This window comes from Rhea pennata, chromosome 21, assembly GCF_028389875.1.
Source record: "Rhea pennata isolate bPtePen1 chromosome 21, bPtePen1.pri, whole genome shotgun sequence".
Lineage (NCBI taxonomy): Eukaryota > Metazoa > Chordata > Aves > Rheiformes > Rheidae > Rhea > Rhea pennata.
In genome coordinates, this window is record NC_084683.1 from 3,348,697 (window position 1) to 3,366,424 (window position 17,728).

The following is a 17,728-nucleotide window of genomic DNA, read 5'->3' on the forward strand; positions in this document are numbered from 1 at the left end:
AGATTGCACCAAGGCCTGGCTGCTTTCCCTTGCACTTGCTTTTGACAGCTGTGGCTTGCAGTTTTAAGATGGAAGTTACACTAACAGCTAGCCAGATCAGGCAACGATTTATTGACTTCTTCAAGGAAAACAAGCACACTTATGTGCACTCTTCTTCTACAATACCCCTGGCTGATCCCACACTGCTTTTTGCCAATGCTGGCATGAATCAGGTAGGATTCCCACTCTGGTACTGTGGTTCTTATGGAAATTGCCTGTAGCAATTGAAATCTATGAGGCTGTCTGCAGAGCTTTTGGAATGCCCGCCCCTTTTTAAAAAGCTCCTCCTGGACGCCTGAACTTACCAGTAGTTTGTCAAGCTCTAGGTGCAGTCTAAAGCCTCTTGTAGCCTCTTAGATGGCAGTGCATTTGCCTTTCTCCTCTTGGATAAACGCCTGCTCCCGGTGTGACTAGCTCTGTAAACGCTTCAATTTGCAGTTTTCTCTTCATATTTTAGTGGCTGGTCTCTGGGCTGAGCTTGGTCACATTCCTCTGATTTCATTTTAGTGAGATTAAGATTTGTCCCTTTATATCCTGAAGACAGGGTTTTCAAACAAACTACAATCTCTTCCATGGATTGTTGGAAAGTCGTTCCTGTTTTCATGATCCCCTTTCATCACTTTGTTATAAAGAGGTAGCTGGTGCATCTCCTGGGGTCCCCTGCTCTATTGCAGAGTTGGTAGAAACACTAGGAGAAGTTCCTGAGTCTGCTGGGTTGACTGTGCAGCCATGGGAGCACTGCCAGTATCCCTTCCTTGACCCTTTGGACCACAGCTGGTGCTGCAAATAGGTGCATGAAGAATCCTGGCACAAATGACTAATAACTATTTTAATGAGTGATTGGGGCTGGGCTACTGAAAGTGCTGTGCAGGAGATCAGCACACAGTTTTTGCTAACTATATTGCCAGCTGGTAATCTGGCTGCTTTCAGTCCCTTTGGAAGTCCTGGCGCTTGATGTGCTCCAGGAACATGTACATGTGCTGAGTTACAGCCAGTTTTACTCCTCCTTCCATGTAGGAGACAGCAGCCTTGATGTTTCTGAATGCTACTTCAGGTATGTCCAGGCTTGTGGCATATCACGAGGTAGATAAAACTCATTGCCTTGCTTTTGCTAGCAACATTTGAAAGTGAGCTTATGATACTTTTCCTTCATTTAGATTTCTTTCTTCTTTTTCCTCTCAGTTCAAACCCATCTTCCTCAATACTATTGACCCCTCACACCCACTTGCTAAACTGAACAGAGCTACCAACACTCAGAAATGCATCTGAGCTGGAGGCAAGCACAATGACCTGGATGATGTGGGAAAGGACGTCTACCGCCACACATTCTTTGAGATGTTGGGGTCCTGGTCCTTTGGGGAGTATTTCAAGGTAAAACTGGCAGCTCTGAATCTTTAGCGCAAAGTTGCCCATCTCCATGATTTCAGCAAAGTGTTTGTCTACAAATGTACCAAGAGGAAAGAAAAGACCTCTGCTCAAGACTAGTTCCAAAGGTTCCCAAGGCATGTTGTGCTCCTTTGGAATAGGTAAACATGGAGTAAAAACCCCACACTGCAGGATGTTTTGAGATTAGTCTCAGTGTTTACAAAGGTGCTTATATTCTCACTGCTGGTTTGGTGTCTTCAGGTAGAGGTTTTATTGGCAGTAGCCATGGAAAGTTGTGTATGTTCTGACTATGACCTCAAAGAGGAGTGATCATAACATAATGATATTGTTGCCCAAGATTCTTGCTAGAGGAGGGTTCGACTTCGCAAAAGGGATGTTAAGAATACAGTATAACAGCAGATTTCAAAGGGTTTTTTTTAGGCAGAGAACCTTCTAGGGGCTAATTTGACTGCATTTGGAAAGCCATATGAGATGTTCCATGTACCTTGTGCGTTACATATATTAGTTTGCATATTTCTTATAACAAAAGTCTGCAAATTCTTGACTGTTTCCTCTGTGGAGAGCCGTTCTGGTCCAGCTTCTGTCTGGTAGACCTAATAGCACAAGGAGACGTCTGGAGAGACTTGGCTGAAATGTTGTGTGGAGACTAGTTTCCTGATCTTCTGAATGACCCTAAGTCAGGCATAGAAGGTTTCTGCATGTTTGAGAGACTCCCTGGGTAGACTGTAGTCAGCTAGTGAGTACAGCAGCTGATACTCTGCATGGGCGGGTGTTGCATGTTGAAGAGAAGCTTCCTTTTACTTGCTTATTTCATCTTTCCTTCTACAGGAACTCGCTTGCAAACTGGCTCTGGACCTTCTCACCAAGGAGTCTGGCATCCCTATTAAAAGACTCTATGTTACTTCCTTTGGTGGAAATGAAACTGCAGGGTTGCAACCAGACCTGGAGTGCAAGCAGATCTGGCTGGATTTGGGGTAAGGTCCTACAGTCAAGGAAGCTGCATGTTTTGATAAGCAATAGGGAAGGTATCAGCTAGGCAGCATTGGAGGCTTCTTTTGTGGCTTGAGGGGGACAGATGTCTCTGGTCCTGCTTGCCCAAGTATGAGTGCACTTCTGAGTTTTGGTAGTTCTACCCAGTTTAGCCAGCAGATGCAAGAGGTCAATACTGTTGAGGAAGGTGGGTTTGAACTGAGAGGAAGTCTAAACCAAGGAAGGCATCTGGGACCTGTCTCCAGCACTCAAAAGTACAGCTTTGTGTTGACGGGCGCTCCTTTGCATCAGGAAATCTTTAATTTTTCACAATTTATGCAACTATCTGCCTTTGTTTGGCGAAAGGTGGAATGCCTTATGTGGCAGAGTAACAGGCGTATCTGGCATATCACAAATAATGTTTACAGGGTGGTAGAACTGCAAAGCCAAAGGGAAGCACTAGTGTTAGATGGAAGAGGCCAAGACCTGTACCCTAGATCTTCCAATTCAAAATTTCTTGTATAAGCTTAAGAACATAAGTGCCCTGCTAGGTCAGACCAACAATCTTTTCAGTTCAGTGTGTTGTCTCTGACAGCAGGAGGAGGAGATGCTATTCAAAAAGAACAGGCGGGCCTGGCTGTGGTCTGCACTCTTTTCCTCATCCATTTCCAGCATCTGCAGTTGTTGGATTAAGGACAATAGAGCGTGTGACCACAAGGCAGGCAAGGAAGGGTTGGCTACTGGTGACACTCAGAGTTCATGAGGGGTTAAACAGGATAGATTTAATAAAGGACTTAACACTCCAAACCGCACAGGAAGCCCTGGGAATCGCACAGAGAAGTCACTGATGGGAGGCTGCCAGAGGCATGGGTCAGACACACGAGTGGGACGCCCAGACAGGGCTCCACTTGTATCCTAAGGGCTTCTTAATCTACTAGAACTGTTCCCTTGTCTCTGCTTTGCTAAGCCTGAGTAGCTGCTGGCTGGGAAGCAGCTAGACATTGTTGACAAAATGGAATGTGCATGCCTGGGCATGATGGGAATTTGGTCAATGTGTAGTTTCACACGCTGGGCCTGCTATCATGTACTCTGCCAGTCACTGACTCTTCAACAGGTCTTCTGCAGGTTCTCTCACTACAGAGGGATACCCTTCTATTCTGTTTATGTTGTAGGGACCTGCACCTCTAAAGTATATCTGATCCTACTTTGAGCCTGTTGGATTTTTGTAATTCTCAGTCATAGTCCACCCTCAACCTCCTCCCCTCCAAACTGAAGACTCTTACTATTTCTAGCTTCTCTTTGTAAAGCAGAAGTTCTACCCCTAGGTAGTTTTAGCTGTCCTCTTCTGTTCTTTCTCTGCCCCTGCCTCACCCTCCCTGAGATGTGGAAACCAGAACTGCACTTAGCAGTCAAGCTGTGAGTATGCTGAAATTTGATGTAGCAATGAAATGCCTTTGGTATTGTGGCTGTTGCCCCCTGTGAAACCTGTTATGAACCCCATGACACAGATCTAGACTGTGGGGCAAAACCTGCCTAGCATGCATTAAAGTGAGATAGCCACTTTTGTTCCTGACTGAGGCTTCACTGAGAAGTTCTGTAGGCCTCTGCCTACTCAGCAAGGAATCTGGGTGGTAGGATCGTGAGAATTAAGCTCTTGGCTTGGTCTGTCACAGGGCCCTGACCACTCTTCTGCCCATTCAGGGAATTGCTGAACTGAAATCTCTTTGATATAGTCCTCAATTCAGGGGATTCCTGCCTTGCCATGAGTCTCTGTTGTTCAACAGGAGTTTCTTATTACAGGCTGTCTGAGAGTAGGATTCTGCCTGGCAATATGAAGGAGAACTTCTGGGAAATGGGAAACACAGGCTTCTGCAGCCCTTGCAGTGAGATCCACTATGACCGGATTGGGGACAGAGATGCCTTGCACCTGGTCAATCAGGATGACCCCAATGTCCTGGAAATCTGGAACCTGGTGTTCATACAGTTCCACTAGTGGGTGAGACCTGCATTTCCAGGTGGCTCCGGTTTTGCATGGGAGTTTACTCAGGCTGTGTAGTTAGTGATGACTCCTAGCACAAGACCACATTTTTGACCGTTCTGCCCATTTTTCTTCTGAGCTGCTGAATGGAGAGCACAACTGAACTATGAGTCCTGGGACTTGCATTTATCCATGCTGTTCCTCATTAGACATGTAGAGTCCCATTAACCACAAGCCATCTCTCCTGTCAGCCTTAACCCCAACTTAGCAGTTTGGCCACTTTCTCGCCCTCTGACTCAGATGTCTCTTTACTGCTTTGCTGTTTGCTACAGCCTCATTCCTGTACCTACAAACACCTTCAGCAATTTAAGCCTTGTAGAAAGCTTTTGAACTTTGGTATTGCAGCACTGAGAAGTTAGAGGAGTTGTGGCGCTTGGAGGCTTGGCACACTATCATTGACTGAGGGAGAATCCATATGAGCCTTGCTCTTCATTCAGTCCTGCAGGGTCACCCTTCAGTGTCTTCCTGTCTCCCATCAGGCTCTTGAGGTCAACAGGTTTGGGACTGCTGACCATTCCTTTTTTTCAAGAAGCTGTGCACTTTGCAATGTCCCCCAGCCAGCTTGAACAGAAGAGGTTGGTTATACCTGGTTTTGAGGGCAAATTAGGAATGATTCCATAGCTCACTAGTAGGGGTTAAGTGGGAAAGAGATGCCATCCTGATCTGGGTCTAGGTTGTTGTTGAGGTTCTTGTTAATTATATTTTATCACAGTTCCCTTGTGTGTGATTTGTGTATGGGCCTGTCTCTTATACAACAAAATCTCATGGAGAGGAGAGATGGGCATGTCTCTGCAGTGCCTCTATCCGTAATGGCTTGTCTTTCCTTTTGGGTTTGGACAGGGAAGCTGATGGGAGTCTGAAACCTCTTCCCAAGAAGAGTATTGACACTGGGATGGGTCTGGAGAGGCTGGTTTCTGTGCTGCAGAACAAGATGTCCAACTACGACACTGACCTTTTCATTCCTTATTTTGAAGCCGTACAGAAGGTATGAACAGGGTAGTCTGGGCTTGAAGACTGACCCAGCTTTGTCTGTTTCCCTATTTCCTGGACCCTCAGGGAGATGTAGGGAGGTGATTGGGCAGGGATAGTGTCTGCAGATCTCTGCTTTCCCAGCTATGGTGAGCTCTGCAGATTTGTCCTTTGCTGAGGAGGGTAGAAACTCAGGCTGGCCCAACTGATTGCTACCTTGGGGTATGTTTCCAGTGCAGAGTGAGGGACATGAGCCGTGCGGCTTTCCCATCTATTTCCTGTGAGCTGTCCTAATCGTGTACTCCTTGGTCATCTCTGACAGTGGGAGATGCTCTGGCCAAGAGCCACCCTTTCGCCAATGATAGATAGCACATGTTGCCACTGAGTACTAGACTCAGAGACAGAATTTGTCCTTCAGACTTCTACCCAGAACCTCATGTTGTGCTAATCTGCAGAAATCCCCTGCAGAGAGGAGATCTCTGCCCTAAACCATGAATGGTCACTTGCAGAACCAGTGTGCAATTACTCTGTCTTCCTGGGTGGGGAGGGCTGTTACCAGTGCCAGGAACTAACTGTCATGAGCCCTCTGTGTAATACACATTTATTCCTATGGAAGTGTCAGAGCTCTCCAGGTGCAGATTGTACTGGAGAAAACACGGAAAGCTCAGATACTTCCTGATCCTCAGAAGGATGTGGGGCAGAACTTCAGAGTTAGAGCTAGAGGGCCACCTTTCCATATGTTAAAGCCATCGGCTAGGCAAAGCAAGTGTGTTCTTGTTGTTTTCCTGCTGTGTGTGGATGTGCTGGAAGCCTGACTGTGAGGACCTTGGCCCATGGTGCAAGATTTGCACCATGTGCAGCCACTCCATTATTACAGCAGTGTCTTTCTCATGGGTAGAGATAGAGACATCCCTAAAAAAGGGAAGCTGGGACCCACATGACAGAATTGGAAAGGCTTTTTCCTGGGCAGGTTAATGCCAGGCTGGAATCTAAGAGCCAGTGCACAAAACAGATGTTTTCTTCTTTGGATCTCCATCCACTCTGTCCCTCTCCCTACCTCTGCTCCCTTGGGTTTTTTATGCTGTGGTAATTTTACTCTACCTCCCCCTGGCCCTGGACATCCTTTGGCCCTGCAAATGCAGGCTGTGGCACCATATGGAGCCCAGCAGCTCTCTGTCTTCCCTGGATACATCAGCTCAGCTTCTTGTAAGAGGAGTGTGCTGTCTCTGAGCCCTAGGAAGGGAGGGGAGATGAGGCTGACTTGTTAGGTGCTTCCCCTGCAGTTCTGCCATGGTGCTGATCCCCCCCATTGTGCCAATTGCCTCCTCTCTGCACAGGGCAGTGGTGCCAGGCCGTACATGGGACAGGCTGGTGCTGATGATGCAGATGGCATAGATACGGCCTACCGCGTGCTGGCTGACCACGCATGAACCATCACGCCGGCCCCTGCTGATGGGGGCAGACCTGACAACACTGGCAGAGGGTAAGAAGGGGACTGCCATGCTGCTGCTGCTTCTGTTTTGTTCAGTACAGCTTTCCTGAGGGGAGTGGAGTCTTGTGAGTCTGTGAAATGTCTTTGAAGGCATCACTAGAGCAGTAGATAGAGGAGTGCTTGCCACAGTATATTTGACACTTCAAAAAGCCCTGCAGCACAGTCCCCCAAAAGATGAAGACACGTCAGTCTGAATGCTCTAGTGAGTACCAGTCCCACTGTATCAACCCCCAGAAAGGATCATTATGGACAGGTGGACACAGAGCTACACTTGCAGTAATGCTGCTGTCAAAAATGTAATGAAATTTGGGCTGGGGCACTGTGTAGTGGGTACCACTCATAGGACTGGTTCTGGGCACCTAGTGTGTCTGAGGAACAGGGCTGAGGCCAGGCACTTCACCTCTGGCTTGCTGCTGGTGAGAGCAGTTAGCTGAGAGAAGGAGAGAGGGTAAACAAGCCTTCATTCTTGGTCCTGGAAGGGGATGCTGGTAGGTGGATACAGAGGGATCTTATGAGCATGAATCAGAGATGTAATGTTAGCATGAGGGCTTGTGCTATCTCCTAGGTATGTGCTGAGACGGATTCTCCGATGGGCTGTGCGCTACTCCCATAAGAAGCTCAATGCCCCCAAGGGCTTCTTTGCTACACTGGTTGATGTTGTGGTACAGTCATTGGTAAGTTCTCTTTTCACTCTGCTATATGTGCTAGCATGTGCAGATCACCGTGCTGAAGGGCTGATCCTCTTGGCTGTGTAGGGAGGTGCCTTCCCTGAGCTGAAGAAGGACCCAGATATGGTGAAGGACATCATCAACGAAGAAGAGGATCAGTTCCTGAAAACACTCACCAGAGGACGTCGCATCCTGGACGGGAAGATCCAGAGCCTGGGAGACAGTAAAAGCATCCCTGGTAAGGCTGTGACTTCTTTCCAGATGCACCAAAAGATGTTTATCATTTGGGGCTGAGTCAGGGCTTGGCTGGGCTGGGAGCTGAGAGCTGGAGTCAAAAGCCTGTTGCTCAGCGGAGGGCCACCCCATTTTTCTTTCCTCTGTGTTCGCTTCCTTAGATCTGCAGCTGCCCAGACACAACATGGTAGTGTGATCTCTGCCCTGAGCATGCCAGTGAAGAGCTTATCAGGTGTTCATGTTCACCAGAGACTTGTTTTCTACCCTGCCAATTACTGACTGCCATAGCACAGAGCCAATTGGGTGGGACAACCAGTTGAGAGCAGGAAAAGGGATATTGGCTCAAGGAACAGGAGTGCTGACTACTATTTTTACTCTGCAGGTGACACTGCCTGGCTTCTGTATGACACCTATGGTTTTCCTGTGGATCTCACTGGGCTGATTGCAGAGGAGAAGGGCCTTGTTGTGGATATGGAGGGCTTTGAAGAAGAGCGGAAAAACGCACAGGTAGACAACAGCTCGAGGGGGCACTGGTCTGAGAGGATGCAAGGAGAATTCCCAATCTTTAAGCTTCTGGTCATGAGACTGCTCCTTTTTTCTGTGTACACTCACACCTCTGTGCCCTATGGGAGAGTCCGGAGCACACCATGAGACTTCCTATGGGACATGCCTTTCCTGTGTAGCTGAGGCTGTGTTTGTACACTAAAGTTGTGAGGCCTGTGGCCTCTAACTCAGCCTTCAGACAGAATTACTGAAGTCCTGGGAGCACCTTCCCTTGTTCCCATGGAAGTCCTGGGCCTCCCTGTCTGAGAAGCAGAGTGTCCAGTCAGGCCTGTAGCTTGGATGTGTCTCCTGACGCATGCAGTACAGCAATATAGGGTAGCATGGATGAGCAGGCCAAGTACTTGACCTGCCTGTGCTGGGCTCAGATTTGCTTTGAGTGCCTGCTGGCAGTGCTGGAACAGCCTGCTCTGAAGCCAGAAGAGGTGGGAGCATTCTACCAGGTGGCGGGTGTTTGCCCAAGCATAGCTCTGAGCCAGGTGATCCTAGGAATGTGAGAGTGAGAGCTGTGTGTCCAGGCTGGTGTGTGCAAGCCAGTGCTGAAGTGGGTAATCTCAAACGTCTGTGCTTGTCACTTGCAGCTCAAATCCCAAGGCAAGGGTGCTGGAGGGGAGGACCTTCTAATGCTGGACATTTAGGCCATTGAAGAGCTAAGGGCCCGAGGGCTGGAGGTGACTGATGACTCACCGAAATGCAGCTACACTTCAGATCCAAGTGGTGCCTATGGTATGAGAAAGCCTTCTCAGAACCATCCTCTGCTGCGAAACCTTTCCTCATACATCTCACAGGCAGGAGCCTCTCTGTCAGGTCTTCCTGGCATTTGCCTCAACAAGGGCCCCTCTGAGTTTACCTTCCTTGGGGCATGAAAGTGGGTAAAACACATGCACATGAATAGCACGTTTGTAATAACTTGAGCAGAGAAAGAGAATTGCAGACTGTCCAAGGGCTGCTGTAGGGACTGTTCACATCAGTTGCTGCTAACCTGATCAAAGAGACCTAAGGGGACTCTTCCCCGCAGCTTCTTGTCTCCACGCTACAGTGTCTACATTTCCTACATGCCCGTTGCCAGTGCCACACAACTTTGCAGATGCTCCTCAATCTATTAGTGTCCTTGGCCTGCTTGCTGGTTTTGGCTCTTGCTGCTAATTCTTTGATATAGCCACACATGCTGCTGTCTTGTATTGTGAAAGTGTGGAAAGAAGTGTCATTCTCTGCCTTGAAAAGTATTGAATCAAATTCCCTCTTCCTCAGCTAAATGTTGTCCTAGTTCTTCCTCTTTACACCTGTTTGTGTGTATAACTGCCATGAGCTTGTGCAATAACTGGGAGCCTTTGCTATGAAGTTCTGCTTCTACATGGTATCTGCAAGGTTTTCCTATTCTACTGACACTGCCTGTCCTCCCGGTGACAGATTTTGGGAGCCTCGTGGCCACAGTGAAAGCCATCCGCAGGGAGAAGAAGTTTGTGGAGGAAGTGTCCACTGGCCAGGAGTGTGGGATAGTACTGGACCGCACTTGCTTCTACGCTGAGCAGGGTGGGCAAATCTATGACGAGGGCTACATGGTCAAGGACGACGCCAGCAGGGAGGATGTGAGTGGGCTTGAGAGTCTGTCATAGTCTGAACTGGGGCCTGGGCGGGTGCATTCAGAGAGGAAGAAGGTGTCAAACAAGCTCTAGCAATTCCATGTCCATAGCAGGCATCAGACATTTCACAGGTTTTCTTCTTGGGGGTGCGGCATAGCACAGGTGTGCTGGGGTTTGCTCCCCTGCTTCTTGGGAGGCTTCACTAAACTTCATAACTTCATACTGCAGTGTTAGGCTGTCACCAGGATGCAGGTGTCTGCAGTGGTGGTGCTGGGACATGGTGCTTCTGAGCCATGAAGTGGGGAGCTGATTCAGTTCTGCCATGCCCCGTAACTGTGCCTCACCTTGTCCTTCATTCATTTCTCTGCTTTGCAGCCTGCATACTATGCCTGCAGGTGCTTAGCTTGCTCATATCACATGCAGCAGTCCAGCTTTCCCTCAGCTGAGGCTTTTCCAGTTGCAGTCAAGGCCTCTGGCTAGACTGTCTGTCTCCCCCTTGGTCTGTCTCCCTCTGCTCACTGAGTGCCTTTCCCTCCTTGTACAGAAAACAGAGTTCACGGTGAAGAATGTGCAAGTCCGAGGGGGCTATGTGCTTCACATAGGAACTCTGTATGGGAGCTTGAAAGTAGGAGATCAAGTCCATCTGTCTATTGATGAGGTGAGTTAAGACACAGTATAATAGATGGCTTCACCTCTCAATTCTGGGAGGTTTTACCCATTTCGTTCCATTAGTGCTGCTCTGGGATGAGAGTCTGCTCTCCCTGCAGCATGTGGTATCATGGCTCTTCCAGTTGAGCTGGAGTAGTGGCCTTCCTGCCTGAGATCTGGCTTCCTCCTTCTGCAAGGCAGATAACACGCTGCTGGCTCTGAGCTACGGACACTGGCTTTTGCTGGTCCGTAGCAGAATCATGTTCAGGGCATGACTGGGAGCTGAGACATGTATGCTGCCCCACTGTCTTGGGGATGACAGCTGAGAGCCTGGGTGGGCTGCCGTAGTCCAGACATTGCTGTAGCAGGCTCAGCCTGCCGAGTGAGCTCTAGGCTAAGCCCAAGTCTGCAAAATGCATTTCCCTTCCCTGAAGGAGCTCTTCTGGAGCAAAAAGGAAGGCTACCATCTTGCAGCGCTTTTACCTATTGAGGAGGGGAGACAGTGTCTGTGACCTGGTCTGTCCCTGGCCTCTTTTCAGACAGGCCCAGTGAGGGGACATCCTGGGAAATGCTGTGTGCAAATCGAATGGGAAATGCCCTACTCCCTAAGCCAAGGCTCCAGGGCAGTGGATTTGATGAGCTGTTTCTGGTCTCCTCAGGCTAGTTCAGGTTTCCCTTGAAGCTGCACCATAAAATGCACTTCCCTTGTTAGAGACTCTGCAGTGCAAGGCCCTATTTAACAGTGGCTTCCTCCCCCAGACCAGGCGGAGGTCAGTCATGAGCAACCACACAGCCACCCGCATCCTCAACTTTGCCCTGCGCTCAGTGCTGGGGGAAGCTGACCGGAGGGGGTCATTGGTGGCACCAGACAAGCTGCGGTTTGACTTCACGGTCAAGGGAGCCTTGTCTACCCAGGAAATCAAGAAAGTTGAAGGAATTGTCAACCGGATAATCGACGAAGCGAAGGTGGGTATGGCTGTCAGGTTCAGAAGGACCTTGTGGGCTGGGATGATACTCAGTCAGTTCACTGTCCCAATCCTGTAGAAAGGATCCTGTTCTTTTCCTGGCAGACCCAGGCATAGGCTTGCCACAGTGTCTGAACTAGCCTCAGTGGACGACTGGGGCACCAGTTTTCAGAAGAAATCTGGTGTGAACCCCATTCATTCTGTGCTTTCTCCTCCCTGTGATTGAACTGTGCAGTGTAACATGGGTTTATGTTTGTTGCCATTCCCCAAAATGTTCCAGGTCAAAGATAAGTTTTGCCTTGGTCACCAGTTACCATTGACTCTTCTCACATGGACTGACTCTCTGTGTTCAGTCTTTATGTTCAGCTGGACAGGGACATAGTTAGGAAAAAATGCCTTGGGTCAAGTTTTTGTATGATCTGGGATGCTGGAAGTTTGGCCCAGCAGGAGTTTGCTGAGCTACTGATGCAGTATTGTGCACAGATCTGAATGACCTCAAGAAAATTTTGATTGATACCTTGCTCTGTTCACTGGTTCTGAGGCCTCTCTAGGAATGGAGTAATTCCTTGCCTGCTCTAGTGTCGTATTAGCTATGAGAGCCAAGGAGAACTTGACAGAGTAGTTTCTCAGGCCTGGCTGGTGATGTGAGCCAGACCCACTATGATGTGAGAGAGTTGCTCTGCCCAGCACAAGCCCTGTCTCAGAGCAGACCGTGGAAGGAACCCTCCGCGCTGCTTGGGAGTTTGTAGTTAGAAATCACTGAATGTGCAGGAGCACACAGGGTCTGAGCAGGCCCTGGTATCAGGAAACTTGAAGATGGAGTAGCTGTTAAACAATTTGGGATCCCTGCAACTCAGCAAACTGTCACTCCTGTGAGGTACATAACTTTCCTTTTAGGATATTTCAGAGGAAGCCAGGATTCTGTTGGAATGCAGGCCTTTGGTCACAGCTGACAGGACCAGCTCTTATCTGCACTCCTTTCCTGTCCTCTGCAGACTGTGTATGCCAAGGACTGCATTCTCGCAGCAGCCAAAGCTATCCAAGGCTTGCAGGCTGTTTTTGATGAGACCTACCCCGATCCTGTCCGTGTGGTCTCAATCTGCATCCCTGTGGAAGACTGCTGGCTGACCCCTCTGGCCCCACAGGCTCGACCACTTCTATTGAGTTCTGCGGAGGGACGTGAGTATCTGGACAGGCAGTGGAAGGCAGTGGAGTGGGTGAAGAGGAGTCCCTGTGGATCCTGAGTTCCTGAAGGTCTGCTGTAATGTGTGCTGGGCACAGAAGGGTGAGAGCTTGAGGTAATGATTATAAGCCTCAGCGTTCCCAGTGCACTGTCCTGAGTAAAGCTATGTTTCCTATCAGCCTTTGCAGACAGGAAAACTGCCTGTACACCTATGTCCCTGCCCACACATACAGTCTATGGCAGTGCTGGGAGCATAGTCTTTGCCACCCTTTTTTCCCTCTTAGGCTTTTGATGGCTGAGTTGAGTCCTGTCTCCACTCTTGCTGCATCTCCTTTTATTATTTTTTTGTTATTTTTTTTTGTTCCCGTGCTGATACCTGTTGAGATTTTTAACTGTCTCCTGTGAGTTTGTGTCTGGGTTCTTTCAAAGGCACTTGCGGAACTCCAGCCGTACTGGCCCCTTTGTGATTGTGTCAGAAGAAGCAATTGCTAAAGGCATCCGGAGGATAGTTGCAGTCACCAGTGCTGAAGCTCGAAAGGTAAGGGAGATGTAGGAGATAATCTTCTGTGAAATCTGTGCACTGCAGGAAATCACTGGAGCATGCACACACACATGGTAACCCTCTACCGAGGTTCCTTTCAGTCAAGTTTGGCCAGTATTTCTACTGCGATAACTCAGCGCCACAGGGTGTCGTTATGAGTACGTAAAGGACTCCTGGCTTGAACACCACCAGCCCAGTCACAGATAAGGATGTTGCTGTCAGTGAAGGTTGTGCTGGAAGTCTCTGTGTGTGACATAGCTGGAGGAGAGAGCTGGAGGAGTCTAAGTTCTAGCTGTCGTGTTAGTGGGGCAAAAGGGCATAGGGTGGATCCCAGAGGTGGCTGCAGGGCGAGCTCACATTGATTTGCAGGATAGGCTGCAGATCTAAAGTCCTCTTGGGGGGGTAAGTGTCAGAATTTATTCAGGCTTGGTACTGTGCTCTCCGTTGAGTGTGGGAATGGCAAGGAGTCTCCGTGTCTGGAACTGCAGCATATGGTTCTGGGCAGAGGTCAGCTTGGTAACTCTCTCTGCAAAACATAACTTGAATTTTATTCTGCTAGGCCCTCAGGAAAGTAGACAGCCTCAAGAAATTGCTGTCTGACCTGGATGCCAAAGTGAAAGTGCAGAGAGCTCCCAACAAGGATGTGCAGAAGGAGATTGCAGATCTTAGTGAGGTGAGGATGGGGGCACTAGGGGGAGGTTCAACTCAGCCTGCTGCCTGCCATGTGCACCGCTGGCTGTGCTCCTCCCTCCCTCCCTTCCTCTTTCCCTGCTTTCCTCGCGGGGTGGCCGGCCGGAGGATGCCGCTGGATCACCGCCACCTGCGGGGCCCCGAGGAGTCGCAGCTACCAGAGGTGTGGGCAGCGGCGGTGGCTGAGGAGGAAGACCCATGCACCTTGCGACCGCTGTTCGCGCACATGGGGCTGCTCAGCCAGGCCGAGGGCTCGGCCTACTTGGAGCTGGCGAGCGGCACCAAGGTGCTATGCGCTGCCTGGGGCCCACGCGAGGCGGCCGCGGTGGCAGAGCCGGGTGGTGCGGCTGCGACGGGGCGGTTAGTATGTGAGTTACGGCACGCGCCCTTTGCCGGGTGTGGGCGGCAGGCGGCAGCACGTGAGGCGGCGGCGGAGCACGAGGCGATGGCAGCGGCACTGCGTGAGGTGCTGGAGCCGGCAGTGCAGCTGGCACGTTACCCGCCCGCACGCCTCGCCGTCAGCGCGCTGCTGCTGCAGGACGGCAGCTCCGCCCTGGGTGCCACCGTCAGTGCCGCCGCGTTGGCGCTCACCAATGCTGGCATGGAGATGTACGACCTGGCGGTGGGCTGCGCCCTGTGCCGGCTGCCCGGTGCCGCTGCCGCCTGCTGCCTCCTGCAGCCTAGTGAGGCCGAGGAGCGCCGCGCCGCTGCCCTCCTCACCGTGACCCTACTGCCCTCCCTCAACCAGGCGTGGGGGTTGCTGGGCTGTGGCCAGGGCGGCCCCCCTGACAGCTGGGCCCAGGCCCTGCGCCTCGGCCTCGATGGCTGCCACCGCCTCTACCCCGTGCTGCGGCAGAGCCTCCTGCGTGCTGCCTGGCACCGTGCCACCCCCTCCACTGCCTGAGCCGGCCTGAAGGGCCCCCTCCACTGCCGCAGGCCCCAGAGGCCAGCAGAGCGGCCTCGTACTGCTAGAGCCCCCAGATTTGTCCCCCTGCACTGCCAGAGGCCTCTCTGGAGCAGTTCCCCACTGCCCGAGCCCACTGCACCCAGCTGAGCAGCCACTTGCACTGCCAGAGACCCCCAGAGCCTTCCTGAGCAGCCCTTCGCAGCACCACAGACCTCCCAGAGCACCCCAGCTGCTGCCTGAGCAGCCCGTCCATATTGCTAGAGGCCCCCCCTCACATTGAGTGGCCTTCACACCACCTAAGCCCCCCAAAAGCAGCCCCCCCCACACACAGATTGCCTGAGCTGCTGCGGAGTGGACCCCCTATCACCTCAGCTGCTAGAGCCTGTCTGTGCCCCCCCCCTCCACACCACTGGAGTGCTCCTGGACCCCCCCCACAAAGGGACTGCCCACACTGCTGAGATCAGCTGCTTTAACCACTGGATCCCCCCCAAGAGCATCTTCGCACCTGCTGGAGCCCCCCAGTCAGCCACCCGCGCTGCTGGAGCCCACCAGCGTCTACTAGGCCACCCCTGGACTCACCAAGGCCCAAAGCTTGGAGGTGGCCCTGGTGCCAAGGATGAGACTGCCATGTCCAGCCTGTCCGTTACCAACACCCCACCACAACCATCCACACAACAGGACTCGAGCAGCCCTGGCAGGAACCATCTATCACTACAGCCTGTGTGTTGCTTGGACTTTACAGAGACTTGCCTGGACAGTGCTTCGGGGTGGTGGAGAGACATGTTTTGGCTGTTTTTTGTTTTTTGTTTTTTTTTAATATATATAATAAACCCAGCTTTTCTGATGAGTCTTTGGCCTGCTTGGGTCTGCCAGCGAGACATTGAAGGATGTGCTCATTTGCCTGGCACTGCTAGTCCATGGCTACTTGTCCAACTGACTGCCAAGCAGCAGGCTCAGTCCTTCACAAAGAGGGGGCTCTGCGCACACACTTGGACATTCCTCTGTTGGCTCCTGGTTATGTGCAACTTGGTGTTAGAAGTGGCAACTACAGCAGCAAATTTTGCCCAATGTAGTCTACCTCTGTTCCTGATGCAGGCAAGACCTGAGATCAGGGCTGCCCTTACCACTGAGCCTAGAAGTGGCCTGGGCCAGGCACTGCAGGGAGGTTGTTTCTCTGCCAGGAGCACAACTCACTCAAGTGGCCCTTTTTTTTTCCCCATCAAACCTCAAACTGTTTTTGGAAAACAAGTAGCAGGAGTCACACTTGACTCCCTCCTGGTTCTGTTGTGCTGAGCTGTCCCATGAACCAAGGAGGTGCCCTGGCCCTGGGGTTGTCACAAGGAGAGAGCAGCACTGAGGCCAAGCAGGCTGTGCGCAGCCCAGGAACAACTTTTCTTGTGCATTGTGCTGTCAGATGCTTGGGCTGATGCAAGGCAGAATCTTGTGGGCAATGGTAGCAGGGAGGTGCAGAGGCAGATGGGCACTGACTTGCCAGACTCTGACCTTTGAGTTGTTACTGGGGATGGAGTGGAGCTGGTCCTGTGAGGCCAGCTGCATCACGCTGCACCAGCCTTAGGACCCTGAGGCTTGCCTCAGCCTGTTGAGAAGGAGTATCCTGGGCGAAGACGGTGACTGATGTGTTTCCACTGAGAACGCCACTTCATGTTCACGCAAAAAAGCCAAGCTGTGCTTGGTCTTGTGACTCAGCAGGGCTGGCTTGTCACACCTACGCCCGCACTGCACCACTGCTGCAGTGAGCTCTGGGCAGGTGAATGGGAGCGGACCTGGGAGCACTGCAGTGGATGCTCATCTACGGACAAAGCAGCTGCTTACAATCCCACAGCCGAGCAAATTACCTTGTGGACTGGGGATAACTAGTACAGTCTCAGAGTGGGGGGCGATGGATAGCAGTAACATAGAGCCTAAGAGAAACCAGGCTGGTACCAGCCTAGGGTTACAGGACAGCCAAAGCCCAAGGCAGCTTCACACCATGCTTGGTCCTGGGAGTGATAAATGCTGTAGCTACTTTTAATCAGACAGCATGAAAAGCACTCAGTTGAAGGCCAGGAGGGTGCCTTAATCCTCTTCCTCCTAAAACCGTGAAGTCACAGGAGCCCATGTTGAGCTGCGGGGCAGCTGCGCGGCTCTTCTTGCTGTCATTGTTTCCTTCCCACAGGTCCATGGGAGGCTTGGGCTCGACTGGGGAGCTGGAGGTAGAAACCACACAAAGTGTAGTTTTAGACACTCCTGCACTGGGGCCAGGCCCAGCACCAGTTGCACAGCTAGGCTGGTCAGTCCAAGTCTGCCACATGCCTGTCGCTGACTGTACACCCATAGAAAGTGTTAAGATTTCAGTTTTAATCACATGCACCCAGGAGCTGCAATGGCACCTCTCACACCTTCCACCTGCCTGAGACCACGTGGATCCAGCTCAAGAAACCTTTGCTTCCTTGAGCAGCCCCCAGTGCACATGTGCATCCATGGAGGACTCAGAGGCCTGCTCTCTTTAACGCCACTTCTGCCACATGGCATTGTGGAGAGGCAGCTAGTACCTTTCCAAGGAAGTAGCCAGTATATACTGCACTGTATATCCTAGGACTGTGTGTTGCAGCTGCTTGGAAAAGTCATTCTCTCATGGATGCAGAAAAGCGGGTGCATTTAAGCTTGTTAAAAAGTACATCAGACTCAAATAACCAGAGAAAAGAAATACAAATTTTATTTTGTTTTCCTTCCAACGCAATACACTCTTTTACCAAGGCAAATTAGAAATACAGAACAATTTCCTACCAGCAAGAGGACGACCTAGAAATGAGAGACATTGAAATAAGATACAACTCTGCAGAACATGGAGAATG

The 17,728-nt window shown here is 51.0% G+C and overlaps 1 protein-coding gene and 1 pseudogene across 1 annotated transcript; both read left to right on the forward strand.

Moving 5' to 3' along the window:
* Positions 1-13,952, forward strand: LOC134149718 (alanine--tRNA ligase, cytoplasmic-like; annotated as a pseudogene).
* A 123-nt stretch (positions 13,953-14,075) lies between these two features.
* Positions 14,076-14,870, forward strand: LOC134149719 (exosome complex component MTR3-like). The gene has a single exon (XM_062592930.1). It carries the CDS (start codon positions 14,076-14,078, stop codon positions 14,868-14,870), a length of 795 nt encoding a protein of 264 aa, XP_062448914.1.
* Positions 14,871-17,728: the final 2,858 nt, after the last annotated feature.